Source organism: Olea europaea, chromosome 13 (assembly GCF_002742605.1).
Source record: "Olea europaea var. sylvestris chromosome 13, O_europaea_v1, whole genome shotgun sequence".
NCBI classification, from domain to species: domain Eukaryota; kingdom Viridiplantae; phylum Streptophyta; class Magnoliopsida; order Lamiales; family Oleaceae; genus Olea; species Olea europaea.
This window is the reverse complement of record NC_036249.1, coordinates 29,244,822-29,268,519: the sequence shown is the minus strand read 5'-3', so window position 1 is coordinate 29,268,519 and position 23,698 is coordinate 29,244,822. Positions and strand designations below refer to the sequence as shown.

At 35.9% G+C, this 23,698-nt stretch overlaps 1 protein-coding gene across 1 annotated transcript; it reads left to right on the top strand.

The window, feature by feature from the left end:
* Positions 1-17,287: 17,287 nt before the first annotated feature.
* On the top strand, positions 17,288-19,062 carry LOC111408106 (ethylene-responsive transcription factor ERF116-like). Its single transcript, XM_023037893.1, has 2 exons — positions 17,288-17,692; positions 18,105-19,062. Exons 1-2 carry the CDS (start codon positions 17,649-17,651, stop codon positions 18,826-18,828), a joined length of 768 nt encoding a protein of 255 aa, XP_022893661.1. The 5' UTR covers positions 17,288-17,648; the 3' UTR covers positions 18,829-19,062.
* Positions 19,063-23,698: the final 4,636 nt, after the last annotated feature.

Sequence of the window (23,698 nt, the reverse complement as noted above, 5' to 3'; positions counted from 1 at the left end):
GTAAGGATGATGGAGACTATTAAAATTTGAGGTTTCATCTTAAAAAGTTAACATTGTTAAGAGAGGTAACTCAAATCCTTATACATTGATCTATATTTTTATCTTTATTCGATATGAGATTTACCCCTTAACATGGTCCTACAAGATAGTGGCTCATTTTGAGCATACCAATTTTGAAATTAATGTGCTCATTTTTTTTAATCAGATCGAATTGTTCGTTGGAATTTAATAGTCTTTGATATCATATTAAACTTGGGGTTCAATTTTAAAATGTCAACCTTATTGAAAGGAGTAGCCTAAATCCTTATAAGTTAGTCTATATTTTCATCTTTAATCTGTATTGCATTTTATCCCTTAACAAGAACATGCTTAGAATGGCAACGGGACAAGGTAGCCATCCATGTCCCCGCTTCGTTGGGAAATTTTGGAAGGCAAGCTAGGGCGATATTAAAATATATCCATTTATCGTCTTGTTTAATTATATACTTATTTTGTGTATTAACTTTTGTTTATAAATATGGTTTAAATCGAAAATATAATAATAAAGTAAAGTAAAATCATTCGGGGTGTGTTCAAGGAATTCAAGGTAGTTCAATGCGTGACCATTTCTAGGCAATCTTTCTATTTTTTCTATGTGTTTTTTTTTTTTTTAAAAGAAATGTAAGGCGATATAAGGGTGTTGAAGGTGGTGGTGGATCTTGCTAGTGAAGAATTGTGGTTCTGAACGGCGGGAGTGTAGGTGTTAAGATTGGATTTTACGGTGGCGAATGGCTACGGCAAAAGTCGTTGGAGGTGGTGGAAATGGTTGTTATGGAGGGTTTTTTCATGGATAATGCACAAAATATTGGTTAATGGCTGTAGATCGGTTAATTCTGAACCCATGGCTGGTATGAAGGTGATGGTGATAGTGGAAAATGTTCGCAATGATATGAAATATTTCCTAACAGAATGTTTTTACGATTTGGGACATGAGTTACACGGCAATACATATATTATTCTATAAAGAAAACATTAATTAATACGATAACAAATATCTTATTGATGAAGGAGAGGTGCTTGGACAGAAAATTAGTACCACAATGGGTTTTATTTAATATATGCATATTCGTTTATTAAGCTAAGCCGTGTTGCTTACTTTTATTTCTTGTTGAGTTGAGATCATGTTTCTTCCTTTTATTTTGACGCTTTGTTTGTTAGTTGATAACATAGAACATTGTAGTCTAGGCCATGTTCAATTCTTGTTTATTTCTACCGAACTTCTATCTCATTTGTGCAACTTCGTAACTAAAGAGAGGGGGGTAAATATGTGAGCTCAAAGATGTTATTTAAGAGAAGTTTGAGTTGAAGTTGTTGAGAAATATGATTTAGCAAGGCACTTTTAGTATAATTTTGAATGGGACCTGTTCGGTCAATTTGAAAAATCAATGTCTCCTTGAGAATATCAATATCATGGGCGAATGATAAATTGAGACCTGTAGTATAGAGGTTCTCTTCATGTGTGCGGACAGGGATGCAAATCAAGTTCATTCACGGGCCATTAGATTATAATAAAGCTTGATTTTCCTCCATTCTCTACACAGACATTCCTTTATGCTTTTGCACACAGTTTTCATTTCTCTGAAAAATTCTCTGTTTCCAAAGTCTTGGTAGTCGTGTTTAGACACTTAGTTCATTAGAATAGCGTTTGAAGTATTCAAACTCTATTGAATTTTTGTCGTATTTTGGGAGACAGACGCTCGAACGAAACTCTAAACACCTACGGTGAGGGTATAAATCTATTTTAAGGAAACTTTGGTTTACAAGACCTCGATTTGCAGATTTACTCTCTTTTTCCAGCAATTTAAATATTTTTGCAGCTTTCAGCAATAAAACATTATATTCTACAATTATTTTGTAAAATAGAAGTCCATTTGGACCATCGCCGAGGCAACAGACTTAGCTTTGAATGCTAAAGCTCAAATTTTCAAGGGTTTAGTCACACTGATACTCTTAACGATTTCTTTTCAAAATCCAATTTGCTTCATGCTCAGATCAATGAGATCCATGCTTCTTCATTTAGTAAAACTATTGACACTACTGCAACACTTAGCAAAGTTCCTGAGAAAACAACAATCTTTTTCTTCATTGCTCCTACAATGATATCATGATGCATAAGTAAGAAGAATGAAATTTCTCTAGAAAGTTTAAAATCTAGTTTATTTATAATTGATATTCAGAATTAATTATCTTCTAAAAGTTCAATGGAGTAGTTCTAACTATTTGATAAATTACCAATCTACCAAGTAACCAACCATAATACCAAAACATTGTAGTAACAGTAAATTTAAACACAGAACACGTGATACGGCACGATAAACGGTTAAGATAACTATCCACAACCCCCACGCAATAGGTAAATAATCAACTATAGAAGAAGGATACAATTATCTTGCGTTTTTTGGTATTACAATTATTTATTGATCACGTAAAAAACTTTATAAATGAAAATAAAAAATAACTACTTATATATCATTGTAAATGCTTAGTTTATTAGAGTTTATTAGAGAATGTCAATTGTACCACTACAGTTCTAGAAATTATTATCGTTGTATCATTGATTCTTACCTATAAACATAGAATTTTTATTTTTAAATAAAACACACAAAAATTTATCGACTTTCATTCACTCTTCTCTTTTTCTCTCTTTTCAAAACACGTTATCAGTATGATGGTTTAATTTTTCAAAGTTTAGCGAATATAGTAATTTTTTATAAGCACAAATATTTATCACATCTACCAATATTAATTTGGCGACATGTAAATTTTTCTATACACGTATGCATCAAAACAAAGCTTTCTTCTTCTACTTCCAGTATGCTTTTTTGATTGTACTCAAATCTATAATGATTATTTCATTATATGCATAATGATTACCTTGTCCTATTTGCATGTCTATATATGAACTCAATTCACATGCATGTTTGGAAGATTTTTTTATTTATACATTTTTAATAATTAATTTTTTTTATATATAAATTCATATCATGTCTAATTGGTAATTAAATATTTTTAGATTTTTTTTATAAACTTTAAATTAATAATTTATCGTGTTGTTGCTCTTAAAGTAACACAATATTATAATTAATATTTCAGAAGAATATTATATTTATTGCTCCTGAAGAGCGTAATATTATCTTCAATATTCTTTATATTCTAAATGAATATTGATTTATTGCTTTTGAAAAAATAATAATAAAATATAATGTGCTTTCGAAACAGCACATATCCCTAATAATGTATATTTCATTATTTTCCTAAAGAAATACAAATTAAACAACTCAATACTATAATGTAATTTTTAAAGAAAACTAATTTTCTATATTCTTAATATTCAAGAAGAATATTAATTTATCATTCTTGATAAGCATGAATTATAATTATCAATATTCCAAAAGAATATTGACATATTATTCTGGAAGAAACAATAATTAAAGATAATGTGTTCTCGAAGTAGCACATATCATTTTGAATTTATATTTATCCCTGAAGAAAAACATATAACTAATATCATGAGAACATTGATTAGTTTGACTATTTTAATGATATATGATTATACAAGTTTTAATCGTATTTTTCAGAATTAAATTATCGAATTATATTTTATATTGAACCAGAAGCTCATTTTGACTTTATTATTTGGTATGACCAGTTGGACCATCACTTGATCAACAATGATGCGAAATCAAAATTCAAATAGACATCCAATGAAGAACCAAATGATTTTTCAATCCAATGAATTTCTATCCGTTATTTGTTTTCTTTATCAAAAACTGATCCTTATACACCATTAGCTAAAATAGGGACTGGATTTTCTTACTTCTAAAAATTAATCAGGATGATAAATGGGGCCATCATCCTCCACGTTGATCATCAAAATATTATTTGTATATAATAGATTTGATACATATACTAGATGATTACATGGTGTTCGCAACATGAAATTTGCGAAATTACTACTCAAATTTTAAATTATGAGCATAATTTTAGATTATATAATCAATATTGTGTTTTGTTAATGCTAGTGAGCATAAACCTCAACATTTTAATAAATGTTAGTTGGAATGTCTATAAATAGTTTAGCACTATTATTTGTTAACTGCTTCTAATTAATTTAATTGAGAACAAAGTACTTCCCATTTTTGTTTAGGAAATTATGTTACGCATCGTGCCAACATTATAGTTCTCCTTATTATAATTGACTTATAATCAGAGCCTAATTGTTCATCTAATTATTTTAATAGTGCATTATGTGTAAAATTGGACCATTGCAATGCACTGAAAAGGAAAATAAAAAATGCTGAGAATAAATGCGTAATTTAAACATTGTCCCAAATGAGCGATATTTTACAACGCTGAAAAAATAATTGTTAATTTGATTGAACAATTCTCTTAGTATTAGTGGGAATTAAGAAGTTGATGATAATTTATAAATGCATTATCATCTAAATCCTTGCAAAATATTATTCGAATCAAAAGTTCGAAAGATAATTTATTTAGATACATTTATAGATCAAAAAGATAAATAATATCTCATGCAACAATTTTAAATGCTCCAATATGAATTGGTATCCTATGATGACAATTTGGTAGCGTTATATTTGATATATCTATGACACGCTTGAAGAGAAATGGTGTTCAATTCTAATGTAAAAATCTTCAAACGAAAAATGGAGCAATTAGCAAAAATAATTTTATTAAGGAGGCATATACTTTTGATGAGTATTTTTACATAATAAATTATAAAAACCTCAGAATAAGTTCAGGTACTTAAAATAATGAAACTTGAGATATCTGAACAAATTATGTTATTATAAGAAAAGAAACAGTATCGAAAAGAAAAAATTGTTGACAACAATTTTGCACATGATGTACTGCATCATATAGCAAGAAATAAAAAATGTGTCGAAATATATCGATCGAAGTAATGATTGACCAAATAAAATGGACGCGTGTGATATAATTGTTTTAACGAATATTTGTTGAAGGAATGTTATAAAAAAGATGTTGTCTGCACATGTGTTTTCATAAGTAAAAAAAAAAAAATTGAATTTGCAAATGTGGCAGTTTATGTTGATAATTTAAATTTAATTGAAACTCTTTAAAAGCTCAACAAATTACTGATTATTTGAAAAATAAATTTGAGATGAAGGATTTGGAAAAATCCAATTTATTTTTTCGGGTTGCAAATTGAACATTTTTTTGAAGAATTATTTGTTCATTAATCTACATATACAGAAAAAGTCTTAAAGCACTTTTATATTAATAGTGCACATCGGTTGACGTCACCTATGATTGTTGTGAAAAATGATCCATTTCGTCCAATTGAAGATGGAGAAAATGTTCTTGATCTTGAATACCATATCTTAGTGTAATTGGAGTATTAACTTATCTTACAAATTACAATCAACCTGACATAGCTTTCTGTAAATTTCCTTGTAAGATATAGCTCTGTACCAACTCAAAGATATTGGAATGGTACTAAACATGTTTTTCGTTACATAAAGGGCACTGTTGATTTGAGATTATTATATTCTCAAAAGTCGGGGTCCGCTTTATTGGGATATATAAATGCAGGCTATCTCTCTGACCCATATAAAGTTAAATCACAAATAGAATATATGTTTATACGTGAAGGAACAAATATATCATGGAGATTTGTGAAGTAATCATTAACAGGAACATCCTTAAATCGTTCTGGATTTATTACAATCCATGAAGCATGTCGACAATGTGTATGGTTGAGGAACGTGACTCATCATATTCAAGCATTAAGCACGTTAACTTCAATAAAAGATAGTCCAACAATTTTGTATAAAGATAATGCAGTTTGTATTGCACGACTCATAGGTGACTATATCAAAGATGACAGAACGAAATATATTTCTCAAAAATTCTTTTATACACATGAGCTTCAAAAGAATGCAACATCGATATCCAACAAATTTGCTCAAATAACAATGTGGTCAATTTATTCACAAAAGCACTGTCAACATTTACATTTAAGAAATTAGTTCATAAGATTAGAATGCATCGATTCAAAGCTTTTCAGCGATCAACATTAGAGAAAGTAGCTATACTCTTTTTCCTTCACTTATATTTTATCTCATTGAGTTTTTCTGACAAGGTTTTAATGAGACATCATTTATTTTTAATATTTAAAAATAATTATACTCTTTTTCTTTCGTTTGATTTTTTTGTTCCGTTAGATTTTTATTAACCAAAGTTTTAATCAGACAGATATTTTGTAATGTGTCATTCAATGGGAAGTGTTGTAAATTGTAAGTTTATTAGAGTTTATTAGTGAATGACAATTGTACCCTTACAATCCTATAAGTTATTATCATTATATCCCTAATTTTTATTTATAAATATATGGCTCTTGTTCTTAATAAAACAGATAAAAAATTATTGACTTTTACTCTCTTTTCATTACATTGAGATAAAACTTGATTTTAAACTTGCTATTGTATGTATTAAGGCATTTCCAATGGCATGTCATGTTAGGTGTAAAACACCAAACATGGTGTAAAAGTTGCTCCAATGATACATCAAATATAGTGCAATTTTTAGTGTAACGCACCAATTATAGAGTTTTTCATTTTAACTCTATTTTGCCCTTCTGCCGACTTTACAAATATTGTTTCTTCCATGTACCTCTCTCTTTAATATTTTAGTATTAATTCGTTTAATTAATTTATAATATTTTTAATGTGACGCTTAATTTTATTTGACATTTGTTTTTAGAATTTATCAATCAATAAGTACTAATTATTTCAACAATAAATTAAATTTGTTTATAAAAAAGTCAATTGTTACAAAATCGATAATTAATAAATTAGTACTAGAACAAACATAAATTAAAATACAATACAATATTTGACTAAAACAATAATTTAGTACTAAGGTCTTTTCTTATTATATGTAATTTTCCTCATACATTCAATTTAATTTTTATAATTTGATATATATGTGTGTGTGTGTATATATTCAGTTTATTAATAAATATAATATTTTAATTAAATAAATATAATTTTTGTAATAACGTAATTTATAATTAAATAATTCAAAGTAAAATTTGGTTTAAAACCTAGTGAGAAATGGTTTTCAATGATCTACACCAAATTTGGTGTAACTTACACCAAAGATCATTAGAGATGGTCTAAAATGGGCCGATTCTATATAGAAAAGGAATAATATGATTAATAATGTAATTTTCTAAAAAGAAACTATCGAAAATTAGCAAGATATAAAAATATAGCATAATTTTCTAAAAAGAAACTATCGGAAGATTGAAAAATGCTTGTTGTACATTACAATTTACATAATTTTTTACAGATTGATTATGTGTCAAAAAGAAAGTGGAATTATTTTATTTATTGTTGATAACATTTTTATCCAATCAAATTTCATCATATAATCTGTTGATATACGTATATATAGGTTGGTATATGTTGACCCCAAAAAATGTTGCCAACAGATACCGGACCCACCTGCGCATACGTGAGCGAAGGTCTTGCACGCTAAGACACGTGAACGGTCTAGGACGAAAGAATCAGGGGCGTGGGAGTAGCTCAACGACGTGGGACGAGAGGGTTCGAAATCCGGAGGGATGTTTGTAATCCGATTGTACAATAATTACCAATCGGTGCTCATGGATGTGCATGTAAATGTGTATGAATTCATATAGTATTATAAGATAATATGAAAGAGAGATAGTAAAGTGTGGTTTCTTGTCTTGATTCTTGCCTTAGCCCTTCAATGTTATACAAGGGAAGTATTTATGGTGTTACATGTGAAATGATAGCCCTTAGATAAGGTGGCACGTGGCCTCATCTTTCAAATATCCAATCCTAAGCATCATCATTGACTTGCTAGCTTGCTGCGCATTTATTGCTTGTGCAGAACCCCCATGCTACTGATAAGACTTGTCATATGTATTCATGATAAATGTTCCATCAATTATTCCAACAAGATCTTTATGTAAAAGATCTCTTGGGAGAGGTGATCATGGAAGACGTTCCTTCATGGTTTGGAGGCTTTTGCCACTCACGTAGTACTTTCGTTTTAGGGCTTCGGCTATCTCCGAAGGCCTCGGTATATGGAGTTCGGCTACTTAAATTTGAGGCGTAGGTTTAAAAAAATTGTTTGAATTCTACGCCTCAGATTTGATTTAAACTGAAGAGTTCAGATTGAATGAGTTTCGATCTGACGGTGGGGGTTCGTTCGGATCCTTTATAAAAGGTGAGAAAACTCCCTTTTTCAGAATTTTCCAGCATTTGCAATCTGATTTCTCCTCTTAGAGCTTAGACATTCCGGCGTTGAGGCAATTCCGTTTACTATTTTTCCGGCCCACTCTATTCGTGTAGTTTTTTAGTAGGTATTTTTCTCAGAAAATACTCCTTTTATTGTGTTCTTAGTTGCTTTCTGAGATGGAGTCGACTTCGGGTAGGGAATTGGTCACTGTCGCGTCGTTTGGTCGGTGGTCTAGTTACAGGGGGGACTCTGAGGTTAAGCAAATTGCTATGACCGAGGAGGAAGTGGATTACAATGTAGAGTAGGGGGCGTCTAGAGTCCCTTTGAATATGACGTCGAAGAGATTGGGGGAGATAAGGGAAAGGTACTGTGTACCTCATTATGTGGAGATGTTAGTGCCCGAGGCCCATGAGCGAGCATGTTATCCGAGGCCTGGGTGCGTGGCAGTGAGCGGATACTTTTTTAAAGCAGGTATGCATCTTCCTCTGCACCCCTTCTTCAGGGCTGTGCTGGTGAATTTCATATTGTCGCCGACCCAGGTTCTACCAAATGGGTGGAGCCAGTTGGTCGGCTCATACTTCCTGTGGAAGGAAGTGTCGCTTGGGGGGGACATGCCTCTCCATGTCTTCATGACCCTATTCCAGCCTAGGGTAATAGATAAGGAGTCGAAGGGGTGATATTACTTGATTCCCTGGGGGCCCATGCACCTTTTGTGGTGGGGCTTCCTTCTTCCATAAAGGGGTGGAAGGAGTCGTGGTTCTAGGTGAGGCGCAGGCGGCAGGCGGTGGAGGGAGACAAAGCCCTGTCTTGCACAGTACCAACCCAGTACTACGAAGCTCGTGAGTCTCCCCGCCTAAGTAGTTTGCATTTCATTTTCAACTTTAATTTTTCTCAAACTGTTGAGGCCTCGTTTGCAGATAGCAGTACAAGGTTCAAGCTGAGCAGAGAGGAGTTTGAAGTGAAAGAGGACATTTACAAGAGACCTCTGAAGTTTCGCCACTTCGATCACCTCATTGACAGAAGTCGCTATTTCCTCGACTTCGAATTGATGGCTTCCAGGAGTATGAAGCTCCCATACTTGTATATTTTTGTGTTTTCATTTTGAAACTGACGCGCTGTGTTCTGCAGATAAGTTTAAGAGGAAGGAGCACCCAGCTCCTGACATGGGGTCCATACTGAGGGCAACTTCAACTGTGAAAGTGAGGCCCCTGAATCCGCGGTCAAGTGGTACGAAGGAGGTCCGAGGTAAAGTTGAACATCTCTCCAAGGACAGCACCTCGCAGGCTTTCGAAGAGGAGACCTCCCAAAGGCCAAAAAAGGCCAAGGAGCCTCGGGGGAAGGAGAAAGTCCCTGAGGAGCCGAAGAAGAGGAAGCTGGTGTACATCTCCAGCTCGTCTGGGAAATTTGGGAGTTCTGTGTCCCAAGGCAAAGAAGCCGAACCGTCGAAGTTACTGGAAGCCGCCTCGAAAGTGGTTAAGATTGAAACGGTCAGGCGTGTAGAGGCTAATGAGGCGGGGGAGGAGGCTGCAAGGAGGCAAGCTGAAGTGGTTGAGGAGGAGGCTACCAAAGAGAAACCTGTTTGAGTACAAGGTAAGTCTCCGAGCTTCCTTGCCGGTAGGGAGGAGCCTCTAGCCCCAGCTTTGGTGGAGGCCCTGCCACCTGAAATCCGAAGCTCTGCTGAAAGTTTTTATAAATTCTGGACGGATCGGTGGCACCTGCACGCCTCCGCTTGTGATTGTATGGACTTGACGAGGGCTCTTGTGAGCCAAAGTGTTAGGACCTTTGGCCTCTCACTGGAGTGCAGTGAGGCTTTCACTGACTTTCAGATGAGGACCCAGTCCTCTGAGAGGAAGGCTGCCTCCCTTGCAGAGGAGCTGAAGGCAGCTAGGGCCGAGGCTGAAAAAGCCAGGGCCCAAAAACTTGAAGAATCGACCAAGCTGGAGTCTACCTTAGCTCAAATAGAGGCATTAAAGAGGGAGGTATATGAGTCTTAATGCGACCTTCACTAAGAAGGTGGAGGTTTCCAATGACCACCAGAAGGTGACAACCGAAGCCTTGGAGAAAGCTAACAGGGAGCTGGCAGGGGCCTAGGATGCATACAAGTTCATCGAGGGCCAAATTAAGTGGTATGTCGATGATGCAACCCATGCTAGGGAGGAAGCCCAAAGTGCAAGGGAGGAAGCAGTGAGAGACTACATTGCCAACTTCCACAATACCGGGGAGTACAAGAGTTTTAGCACTTACTGGAGGAATTTTGCTTATGCCGAAGTGATGGAACGAACTGAAGAGTTGTATCCCAATCAGGAGCTATCGCAACTCAGGTCGAAGTTTGTGGACGAAGTGCCTCAAACCCTGCTGATGAAGTGGTGGGAGATGAAGTAGCAGAGGCAGAAGAAGCAAACTCTGATGCTCAAGCTGCGGAAGTTCTAGCTGCTGAGGCATCTCCACCATCTTCCCAAGCTTAGGATAGTTTTCTTTTCAATTATGCAAGATGTACTGGCCTTAGGCCCTCCTTTTGTAATCTCAATTGAAAATCAATATAATATTTCCTTTTTATTCGATGTTGTATCTTTCTCTCAAGTGTGTTGGCCTCGTTAAATAATTGAACATAATGTTGATTGAAGAACTAAATAACTTTAACTGGGTATCCTAACTCCAATCACTTGAACGAATAAATTGTATGCAAGCCTCATGAGTTTTGACCAGTATTGGACTTAAGCAAATGAATTGTACTTGAGCTTAATAATTGTAACCTGAAGGGATCCTAAGAATGGACTGTGTTGCAGTTGAATTGGGAGTTTTACTCTAATATAAATGCATGCGCCTCGGAGTTCAAATGAGATGGCCCAGAGATGGGACCCCGACCTCTCCTCCGAGGTGACGATGCTTCCCAACATGGTAGATGGTGCGGCCATGTTGAGACTTCTCCCCTTGGCATTTAGCCTCGCGAAAGGGAGGCATGTGCATGCGCCTCGGAGTTCAAATGAGGTGGCCCAGAGATGGGACCCTGGCCTCTCCTCCGAGGTGACGACGCTTCCCAAAATGGTGGATGGTGCAGCCATGTTGAGGCTTTTCTCCTTGGCGTTCAGCCTTGCCAAAGGAAGTCATGTATATGCGCCTCGGGGTTCAAACGAGGTGGCCCAGAGATGGGACGCTTGCCTCTCTTCTGAGGTGAGGAAATAATGCGATACGTTAATTTAATCATAGAATTTTATTGAACCTTAGAAATGTTACAAGAGCTGGGAAAGATCGTCCAACGAGGTAGTACATTCATTGGTAATAGATTATGAGGTGCTCGATGTTCCATGGATGGGGTTGGGCCTTGCTGTCCATGTCCTCAATCCAGTAAGTCCCAGGTTGAATTTCTTCTCTGATTTTATATGGCCCTTCCCAGTTGGGACCTACGGAACCAGAACCAGGTTCCTTTTAGGAAAGGAAAACCCTCCTAAGGACCAAATCATTGACTCGGAATGACCTCTTCTTTACCTTTGAGTTGAAGTACTTCGTCATCTTTCTTTGGTACGTGGCGAGCTTCAATTGGGAGTCATCTCTTCTCTCTTCGATGAAAGCTCATCATTTGTGATTTCACTAAAATGCAGACGTTTTGGAGATGGAAGTCCGACCTCAACGAGGCTCATCGCCTTAGTACCATATGCCATGAAGAAGGTGTTTCCCTGGTTAGCGTCCTCGTGGTGGTTTGGATCGCCCAAAGAACTTGTGGTAGCTCATCCACCCAGACTCCTTTTGACACATCAAGCTTCTTTTTCAGGACGTGTTTGATTGTTTTGTTGACAGCCTCAACTTGGCCATTTGCTTATGGGTGGTGAGGCGTGGAGAAATGCTTCTTGATGCCGAGTTCTTTGCATAGTGCTATGACCTTTTTGTTATCGAATTGTCTACCATTGTCTGAGACGATTGAGTAGGGAATCCTGAACCGGCATATAATATTCTTCCACAAGAACTTGGAAGTGTTGGCTTCTGTGATTTTTGTCAGTGGTTCAACCTCAACCCATTTCGTAAAGTAATCAATGGCTACAATTACAAAGTTTGCACCTCCTCTACCTTTAGGTAGAGAATTTATGAGGTCCACTCCCCATTTAGAGAAAGGCCAAGGGCTGGAGATCGCAGTCAAATCCTGCGACAGTTGCCTTTGTACTGAAAAGAATCGTTGACATTTGTCACACTTTCGTACAAACTCGAAGACGTCCCTTTTTAGGGTAGGCCAGTAGTACCCTTGCCTCAATATCTTTTGTGCCAAAGATAGACTTCCGGAGTGATTGCCGCACACGCCCTCATGGACTTCTCTCAATATGTAAGTAGCCTCTTTTCCCCCTACGGGATCCTTGTGGGGTTCTGTCTGCTGGGTGTCAGTAATTGGGTTGATATCCTCATATGCCAAGGTAGAAACCGTGTTCAAAGTGGTGGTGGCAAGTGCTTGGCGAGAACTCTCATTTCCAGCCTGGTTCATTTGGTAGTCCATCAGGTGGGAAGTCGGCCCTCTAGTACGCTGCCTTTGAGGAGGTGGGAGGCCTCTACTTGCCCTGTTCCTATGCTCAATCAATTCTTCATTAATGATTTCCCGCCTCATCATCCCGAGTAGGGCATCATAGGTGGTGGGATCTTGATTTTGCACGCCCCTCCAGAATATGGTATTCATGTTCAAGCCTCCTCTTAATGCGGATAGTGTCTCACGGTCGGTGACTTGCACACAATATATCATCTCATCTGTGAAGCGTGATAGGAAGCTTTTTAGGGACTCCACATGTGCTTGTCTCATGTCTTGGAGACGTTGGATGGGGGCCTCTCCCTCTTTGCTTACCGCGAATCTCTTCAAGAATGTTGTCTTGAACTCGGGCTAGCTTTTTATGCTCCCAGGTGGTAACCTACTATACCAAATTTTAGCCGCTCCACTAAGTGTTAAATGGAAAGCTCTGCATTTCACAGGTGGGGTGGCGTCCCTTAGGTTCATGTGAGTTTTATAAGCATTTAGGTACTTTTCTGGGTCGCCTCTCCCAGTCATACTTTGGTATTTTTGACATTACATAGTGGTTTGAAACTTGGGCACTCCTTAGTTCCCTCGAAAATGGTAGATTCTCATCGTCGTCGTCCAAGTCACAGGACCTCTGCCGTTCATCTTAATCATATTCCTCGACCTCTTGCCGTGGTTGTTGGTGAGATGTTTCGGGACGATTCCTAACCTCTTCCTCCCTCCTCTAGCGCCTATTTCTAGGTAGTGCAACACGGGGGGCAGTTTCATGCCTTTCTTCCGGCTGCTGGGGCATTGGAGGTGAAGGAGGTGGCTTTGTCCAAGGCTGGTGAGTCTGCTGTTGCCTAAACTTCGGTTCAGCGAGGCTGATTCTGTCAAATACACTGCTTGCCCTCCTATGTCTTGACTCTTGCTCATAAGGAGGTGAGAAGTTATCATGGTTCAATGGAACCTCGGTGGGTCGGCTAGAAGTGTAGTTGGAGGAAAATCAACTTCAACTTCCCTTTCAAATGGGCTTCCACCTCGGCTATAGTCCGGCGAGGCAGCTCTATGACTTTGAATTTCATCTTCTTGCTGGTAGTGCCCTCGAGGGGCGTATGGAGGAATGGGGAAGCCTCCTTGGCCCTGCATTTGGGCCATGAGCTCCCTCATAGCCAAGTTTTGGCTAGCAATATCCCTCATGTTGGCTGCCATGGTAGCCATTGCTCTTGACAATCGTGCCGTCGCCCTCATTCCACCTCTTCTTTGGTGGTGGTGGAGTCTTTGCTGAGCTTCTGGGGCAGCGGGTGGAAGAGGCACATTTGTATTTTCTCTTACCTTTCTGGGGGCTGTGTCTTCGTTTGAACTCATTTTCTTTTTGTCTGACTCTTCAAATTTTGCTAAGTTGTGGGGCTTTCTCTTGTTCTTTTTCAAGAACAAATTCTTTTTCAAGGGAGATGCCCAAATGGTCTTCAATAAGCTTTCACCACAAGGTTGTTCGTGGTTATGGTATGATTTTTCACAGACGGCGCCAATCTGTTGACCCCAAAAAATGTTGCCAACAGATGTCGGACCCACCTGCGCACACGTGAGCGAAGGTCCTGCACGCTAAGACACGTAGACGGTCTAGGACGAAAGAATCAGGGGCGTGAGAGTAGCTCAACGACGCGGAACGAGAGCGTTCGGAATCCGGCGGGATGTTCGTAATCCGATTATACAATAATTACCAATCGGTGCTCATGGATGTACATGTAAATGTGTATGAACTCCTATAGTATTGTAAGATAATATGAAAGAGAGATAGTAAAGTGTGGTTTCTTGTCTTGATTCTTACCTTAGCCCTTCAATGTTATACAAGGGAAGTATTTATAGTGTTACATGTGAAATGACAGCCTTTAGATGAGGTGGCACGTGGCCTCATCTTCTTAATTCAAACATCCAATCCTAGGCATCATCCTTGCTAGCTTGCTGCGCATTTATTGCTTGTGCAGAACCCCCATGCTAGTGATAAGACTTGACATATGTACTCATGATAAACGTTTCATCAATCATTCAAACAAGATCTTTATGTAGAAGATCTCTTGGGAGAGGTGATCATGGAAGTCTTTCCTTCATGGTTCGGAGGCTTCTGCCACTCACGTAGTACTTCCGCTTTAGGGCTTCGACTATCTTCAGAGGCCTCGGTATATGGAGTTTGGCTACTTTCATAGGTCTCGGTATAAGGGCCTCGGCCATACATGCCACCTCGGCTGAAGTGCCACGTGGTTCGGATTGAGTGGGCCATAGGTCCAAGTAGGTTGGCCAAGTATAACAATAAGTAACAGTATATATATGTAACACAGTCGAAATTCCTTTAGGAGTTCCAAATATTTTTGTATGTTCCACCCCATTTCCTCAATCTTCCATTTGTGTCATTCCATGTTTCCAACATTTTAAAATTGTACGTACAGTATCCCCAAAAACCATTTATTTAGATGATAAAGGACATGCAATAGGCAGCTTAAAAATGAATGATGGATAGAATTGTTCAAAATAATTTTTCTTTACTTTGGAGACTTTTTGGACGACTTCAAACCTAGAAAGAACATTATACATTTCTACAAAGCAGGCAGTGGATTTACCACTTAGCCCCTGTTTTATATATATTAAAATGCTTCTTTTTTTTATTTTTTTTTTTTTGTTGGAAAAATGAGTTTTATGTGTGAAACATTTTATTACTAGAATGTATGGTTGAAGATGAATTTGAGAAAAATAGAATTTTAATTTAATGAATGTCAAATAGGGACTTAGTAGTATTCGAAGGAAAAATATTTTTGGACAAGTACATCCACCAATCATTTATGAATGTGTGTATACGTCTAAATAAAAAATAAATAAAATAATGAAATGGACCGGGTCCATTTGTAATTATTAGCCATTTAAGTTTACTAAAAAGCCTTAAAGTCTATAAAAAGCTCATCCTACGTTAAAATGGTTGGAGTAACGTTTTTTTTGAAAAATGAGTTTTTGAAAAAAAAGGAAAAGTTTTCGATTTATGCGTAATATTATTTTATGGAAAATTGTGTGATTAAAAATAAAAGAGAGAAAAATGAAATAAAATTTAATGGGGGCTAAAATCATATCATACTTTTTGAACTCATTAAATTATGGTATAAATAGATAGATAATAGATGATTATAAATTATTTCTATAAATAAGATCTAAGATTCAAGATAAATCAAAAGGTGAACTACAAGTGAAAAACACACGAGTTCAAGAGAAAGAAGTTCAAAAGAAATTTCAAGAGGAAAAAAAAATAAAAAATCTCTCAAGTTCAAGTTTGAGAAATTTCCAAAAGATCGAAGTCATATTCTATTTTAAGGAAGTTCAAATCAATTCATAAAAATCCAAATCTTCTTCAAATCAAAGCAGACTTAAACTCAAGTCAACTCTCAAAGATCGGAAATATGGAAAAATCAAGCAAATCAAATTCCCAACAAGTTTGGAAATCCAAGTATCAAGTCTTGTTGTCTCTCACTCCAATTAATAAAGCACAGAACCAAGAAAGATTAAAAGCCAACAAAGAGAGTTTTTAACTACCTATGTCATTAAACACTCGGATCATTAATAAGAGGATTGTGCATTTTGCGTCACAAGAAAATCAATCCAATTTGTAATTTTTCAAAAAATCAATTATAACAAAGTTTTATTTTTATGCACGAAATTTGTTGTATAGTATGCCTAATGAGTGTCCTTTTGCCATCAAAATAGACTGTCAGATTGGGATACTATTTTTGCAATTATAAAATGTTAGAGGCATTAGGTGATCAAAGGAAAGGTTGGGAGTATGAGATGGCACTAATAGAAAGGCTGGGACCCCTGAAAGAATTTACCCAAAAATATAAGAGCCTAAAGGACATGCTTTTATCCAAAGTGATTACTACCTGGATAGTAGTGAGAAGTTTCCCCTGTACCTTAGTATATGTTGATGGGCCTGGCCCTTTGAAGGGTGCCATTTTGTACAAAAAAATTTCCACAAAATTTGGTCAGATTATTCTCATGTGTGGGATCCATTGTGAATAAAAATAACCAAAAAATACCCCTATCCACTCTCCTATGTGTGTGTTCTGACAGGCTTATGTATGAAGCCTATACACACAGCATGATCCCTGTCCCTTTAGGGCTAGTTCTGATTTTCAATATAAATTTTTTTTGCTTGTACCAATAAAATAAGGGAAAATTGTAGCCATGGTAACAAAACTTTCACTTTTTGCAGAGTTGATTCAAACCTTTCATTTGTATCAACTACGATACCAAACCTTTCAAAATGCCGTAGTTGAAGCCCAAATGGATTGAAACTGCTAATTTGACCGTTAGTTGACCAAAAAATTAATATTGACCATAATTTTGATTTATTTTAAAAGATAAAATGATAACTTTATATTTTTCATCAAAAAACACTATTATAATCTATGAATAATTAAATCAAAAAAATATAAATTAAAACAAAAACCCCCACCCCCATCCCCTTCTTCCCCAATTCCTTTATCCCAAAAACCACCACCACTACCAATAGTTGACACCATCGCACCCACACAATGTCGAAGTCACAATCACTTTAAAATAGCGGTCAACCTCCAACAAAAGGCAATGATGGTGAAACCATGGCTGACGCCACCGCACCCATGGATCTTGAAACCATGGCTATTTGCGTTGAAGCAATGGTGAGGGAGTGGGGTTGATTGGTGGCCATGAGAGGTGATTTGTTGGTTAGTGCAGTAATGGTGGTTGGATATTGGTGATGATGGTGCAAATCTTCTACTTCCTCTGATTTTAAATTTATCTTCAGATATGTTGTCGATTTTGGTGGTTTTTTAGGAGCTCGGAATAGTGAGCGATTTTGGTGGCGTTGATGCTTGGTGGGTGCCAACAATTTTGGTGGGTTTTGGTTTTGGGGTGAGTAGGGTGTGAGGGGTTAGTGGAGAAGAAGATGAATAGTGTTTAAGTTATTTTATTTTTTATAGATTATAATTGTATTTTTTGTTGAAAAATGTAAAGTTACCATTTTATCTTTTTAGAATTAGTCAAAATTATGATCAATGCTACTTTTTTAGTCAACTAACGATCAAATTACTAGTTTCCAACTATTTGGACTTCAGGCGTGACATTTTAAAAAGTTTGATATCGTAGAAGATATAAATAAAATGTTTGGATCAAGTTTATATGAAAGTGAAACATTTGATATTGTAGCTGCATTATTCCCATAAAATAACGGATATATTACATATTTCCAAATAAAACATCGTTAATTCTTTCCATTTCCAGGTTCTTGCAATAAAGATTGTTAACCTTGATCGTACCAATGCAGGACTATAAATATCAACGCAGACTCTCAAAGAAGGAAAGAGGGTTTCTGGTGGAGAATGATTGAAACCATGAAAAGGAAGGTTAGAGTTTCATACTCAGATCCTGATGCCACCGATTCTTCATCAGATGAAGGTGGCGATGGACCAGAAAGATCGAAGAGTTTGGTTCATGAGATCGTACTTCAGCCAGGAAAAAATCTTGACAAGAAGAAGGGTTCTGGAAAAATTCGTCCACGAATCAAGAAATTCAATTCGAGGGTTCTTGATCAGAATGGAATGGGAAAATTAATTGGGGTTCAGAAAAGAAAATCGGGTAAATACTCTGCTGAAATCAGAGATCCTTTCAAGAAGAAACGGGTTTGGTTGGGGACTTACAACACTGCTGAAGAGGCCTCTGAGGTTTACCTGGCCAAGAAGCGTGAATTTGAGGAAAAACAGAGTGCTGGACGAGGAATTGATTGTGGTCCTTGTGATAATTCCTCCGAAGATTCTTCACCTTCGGTCAATGAATTTGATACCCTGGATTCTCCGGAAGAAGTAAGCTCAATAGAAAGGGAATTTTTTGAGGAAAACAACGCTGGTTCAAATGAGGGACAAAATTTTTCACTGCCAGACCCGTCAGTCAAGTTTGGGATGCTGTTTGGTGTGCAAATTATTAACAACCACGGATTTCTCTTGGGCGAATTCAGCAAGTTAGACGACTTCAGCATTCATGAATCGGAATAAGACTCAACATTCATGTGTATCGGAATAAGATTATTTTCCTAAACTTTTTTATTCTTGGCTAGTTTTTCAAATTGTTGAATCCGCACATTAGATATGTATTAGATATCACATGTATATTATGGGAGTTGAATAACAACTCTTAGGTTGTTGCAATCAAGCAATACTGACGGTATCTGATGAATTTTCTTCTCTCCTGTCGTTGTTTCATTCATACACAGTACATAATTTATTTTATTTGTGTATGTTATCTTCGTTCCACGATAGTTTAAACAATGTATAGCAGTTCATTTTCAAACGTCGAAATAGCAATATTCAGTGTAGGCTTGTAAGATTTGACATTTAAATTATTATGGCGTGAGTTAAGTTGTGTGCATTAAATCTATACACTGTCCCAGTATTGTTCATGTTCTGTTTAGCTAGAAAATAATGTAAGGCGGTTCTTTATGAAGTGTTTGGAGATGGTTTCTTAGAGTTGTTGATTTGGTATTATACGCTTAACAGACAGTATGTGAATTCAGTTGGTGAGCTTGTCAAGGGAACTTGACAATTCAAGAAGCAACTTAAGGTATATATAAATTAAAATACTTTCACCCGCATACCATGTAGTTAGTTAATAATTGATTTCCATTACCGATTCAGGTAAAATATATGTATTGAATTATTTAAAACTAAATCAATCTAAGTCCTTTTTTGATCTTATCATATTTCCCAAATCCTAGTTTCTTGTCAATGTGATTAAATTAGCAGATAAGTAGGTAGGTGATATGTTGTTAAATGATTTGAGGATGATTTGTTTATCTTACATATTTAGACTTGTCTAATTTGGTGCTTGGTTATGTCGACAAACATATTTAAGGATAGGAGAATTTTACTTCCACTCTTGTTTGCTCAATTCATCCATCTTTCCAGACTTGCATGCAATGCATGGTTATTTTATAAAGGAAACTCAATTTCCAGTGTAGTGCATGCATTAGAAAATGTAGTTCAATACCTGCTGAATGTGCTGAAACTATTTGGACTTGGGATTTAAGTTACATATATGCATGAATGTACTTGAAATGCAATAGAATTGGGAGGTCTGTTTTGCCTTATGTCTGCCTTACAGTATTTGTTGCAGGTAAAGCTTTCCTATCTCACAATTGTCTAAGTGCTTGTTTGGTAGTACTATTAAGTACTTATAAGCTGTGAGTCCTATGCAATATGTAGATAACAAGTGGATAATAATTTGTGGTTCTATAATTGTGTGGATAAAAAGTATGTATGATCCACTTAGATGTGTGGATAGTACTTTTAAGACATGTTTATTCTCGATCTGCCTACTATAGAACCAAATTGATTAGGCAAACCATGTTTTAAACTTCTAGCAATTGAAATTTTATAAAGATAATACTGTATTGCTAGCGTAAATATCCAAAAAAGTATATGTAACCAAGTGAGTCACTCCTCAACCTGGAGGAAAGTGTGAAATTCCAACCAATTGCATAAATATATTGCCATTGGGGAGACACGGAAGTCCTGAGAAATTCTTGGACTGTTGCGACTATTTCCGGCTTGCAACAATTTCGTGGTGACTTACAATGATTTCTCTCTGTTTTCTTCCTATCTGAGCTATTGTTCTTGTCCTGAAACAATTTTGAACAAATTTCTTTTGGGATGATGGAGCTTGTAGTTACTTTTTGTGGTATAACAGAAAAAGAATACAGAATAGTTTCAGCGTTGTTCATCTCCTTTGTGTTACTGGTGCTGGGATGCTCATATTGCTTTGAAGAAGGAAATTGAACCAGGTTTCCATAAGCTATTGTTGTACATTAGTTAATGCAACATGGAAAAACAAGCATGAGAATGAGGGAAATGACACTAAGAAGTGTCAAAAACCAATAAGATTTGTAACTTCATGCTCCTGCTGCTGCTGAATGAAGAAAAGTATCTAAAACACCACAGAAGTGGGAGATCTGTTTTTTCTTTGGAGTCTGCCTCTCGGTGTTTGTCACATTTGTTTGGTAAATCATGTATCTAAAACACCTCACGTTCGTTGACCCACATTTATTAGATAAATCGTGTTTTAGTTTTGTATCTTATCGAAGTTTTATGAACAGTGTGTGTACTGTAAACCATTGCTCTTTTGTGTGTTGTCATTTCTAAAAACCTTGAGATTTCCTTCCTAATGTTGGATCATAAGTCCTTCTACAGAAGGCATGGTTGCATTCTTCAGGACTTCTTTATTTTATCCACTAGTAGTGAATAGAAAATACAAACAATATTATGTGTTTGATGTTCTGAAGAATTAGGTTTTGTATCTGTAAGTATGGAGAATTTTAAGAGACAAAGTCAAACAATAATGTTCAGAAAAACATTCAATTTTTAGAAGTTTGAATTGGAATTTCTTTTCCAACTTTTCCAAGGGTAAGACGACTTCTTCCCAAAAGTATGCTTTGACGGAGCAAAACATTTTTGTTTAATGTTTTACTAAATTGTCAAAGTTCACCAAACTTGTGTTTACGTCTCACCAGCAAAAAAATAAAGTAAAAATCAATTCTAAATTTCAACATCAAGCCCCCATTTGAGTCTCATTATTGTAAAAATGAGAATGAAAAATATAGTCGTTATGGTCCCTACACAAGAGATAAAAAGTCGAATATGGTGGCTTGATGTGATGGATAACGGTCATATTTTTCATTTTAATGAGAAAATAATAGGACTCCAACAGGGCCGAAATATAGTTTGTTACTCCAACCATTACCTGATTTTCTCTACCTTGTTGCCCCCAATTTGATTATATATTTAGTCCCTATTTGATTCTGATAAAATCTGATTTTTATTAGATTTTAATAAAGTTAATTGAAATGTATGATTGGAAAATTAATAAAAAATAAAAGGGATCATTTTCAAACATTTTAAACACCGGCAGGCTTTCCTTTTACTTTTCATTTGTTGTAGTCGCCACTCCAAACTTTTCAAAACGTTGCATCCGAGGCCCTTTTGGATGTAATCCATTCAATTTATCGTTAGTTGACCAAGGAAAAAAATTCTGACTTTTTTTTGAACAATTAAGTGGGGGTAAAATGATAACTTTGATAACTTTATAATATTATCATACAAAATAACAATTAAAATAATTAAAAAATAAATGGAAAAAAAGAAAAAGGAAAATAAATTACCCTTCCTTCAAACCAAACGGTCCTACCCAACAATGAACCTCAGCTGACCGACCATACAAATCTCAAAATCTTCAAGCTTCCCTTCAGGTCCGATCTTGAGATTTTTGAGGACTTAGGCAAATAATTATAATGAGGCCTTTTAAAAAATTTTTTTTACTAGCGTAAAAAGGGCAGATAAAAATTATAATGAAAATTTAATTGCTATATAGGCAATAAATTATGAACCAAGGGATCAATTTTTTATTATTTATCTTTTACTCCAAGAACTTTTTCTCTCTTTCTTCATTTGGTGGTATTTCCTTTCAATCATGCTACTCAAATGGAGAAATTTGTTAGGAAATGGTGACAGCCAACACTTGGCATTTATTCTTTAGAAGATGAAAATTTTAAAAATAAAAAATAGGAGAATCACAATTCGCCACGTCAGCTCTGTCAATATTTGCCTGTTCAAGTAGCTCAATTCATTTCCTTTACCTTTCTCCTCACGCTCTTTTGCTCTTTTAAGTAAGTTTCACTCTCTATTTCCTTCCCTACCAAGTAAAATTCCATTTTCATTTTCATTTCCACCATTTTTATTTAATTGATTATCTCAGTTCAATTATTTTTGCTACTAAATGATATTCCATTTGGAATTGACAAATGAAGCTTAGCAAAAATTAGTTGTGAGGTACTAATTTTCCAATTTTGGAAAAGCATCATAGGAGTTCGTCAACATAGCCATACATTATTGGCTGAAACTTATAAGATCTGCATGAAATTGAGAATTTTTGCTTTGAAAATGGTGAAGAAAATGCTTTTTCTTTTCTTTTTCATCTCCATTTTTTTTACTTTAATTTTGTTGTAATTTTTTTGGTGTTTATATATTTATGATTGTTTTTTCATTTTGCCTTGGATCATTCATTGCTCCACCATGATTTTTTTTTTTTTGAGGCTGATAAGTGTGTTTTTACACACTTATTTAGCTCACAAACATGACTTAAATATAGACAAAATGGATGAATTGTGACTTAATCTCGTTAAATTCATGCAATGTAGGTGTTTCTATGAAAAAGATGGAATTAAGAAGAAAAGAGCCGAAAAAGGACCAAAACGGAACAAAGCGATAGTTCGGGGACCAAAGTTGCAAATATTGAAAAGTTGAGCTAAAGTGCAAAACTAGAATGAAAATATACCAAGTATGAGATTGAGGACGATACAAGACGATCGGAGGAAGAAAGAAGTAACATTGGACTGAATTGAAGAAAATTGAAAGATGAAGGACTAAATTGTAATTAATCAAAAGATGAGCCGAGCAAGTGATCAAGGAATTTATTGACCCAAATATCAATTAGGAGTCAATATTTGATAATGGAACAAAGGAAAGAAAGAAAAGAGATCAAGAAAAGAGAAAACGGAGTTCAGAGACCAAAATAGTAAGGTTGTAAAGTTACAACCTTGCGGCCGCATGTAACTATACCATGCGGCCGCACATGATCTAGCACGGATTTTATTGGGGCACATCAATTGAACCATGCGGTCACATGGGTTAACACCATGCGGCCGCATGGCTCAAAAGTTGGACGAAAATTCTGAACTTCCGTTTTTAATTGAAACTCCTTCGGGGCTCTGTGAAGACATGGTATAAAAGCTAAAATTCATCAGAAATAGGGCAGAACGTCCAGGGAGAAGAAAAATATAACTTTTGGAGGCAAGAAACACGAACTTGAAGCCGA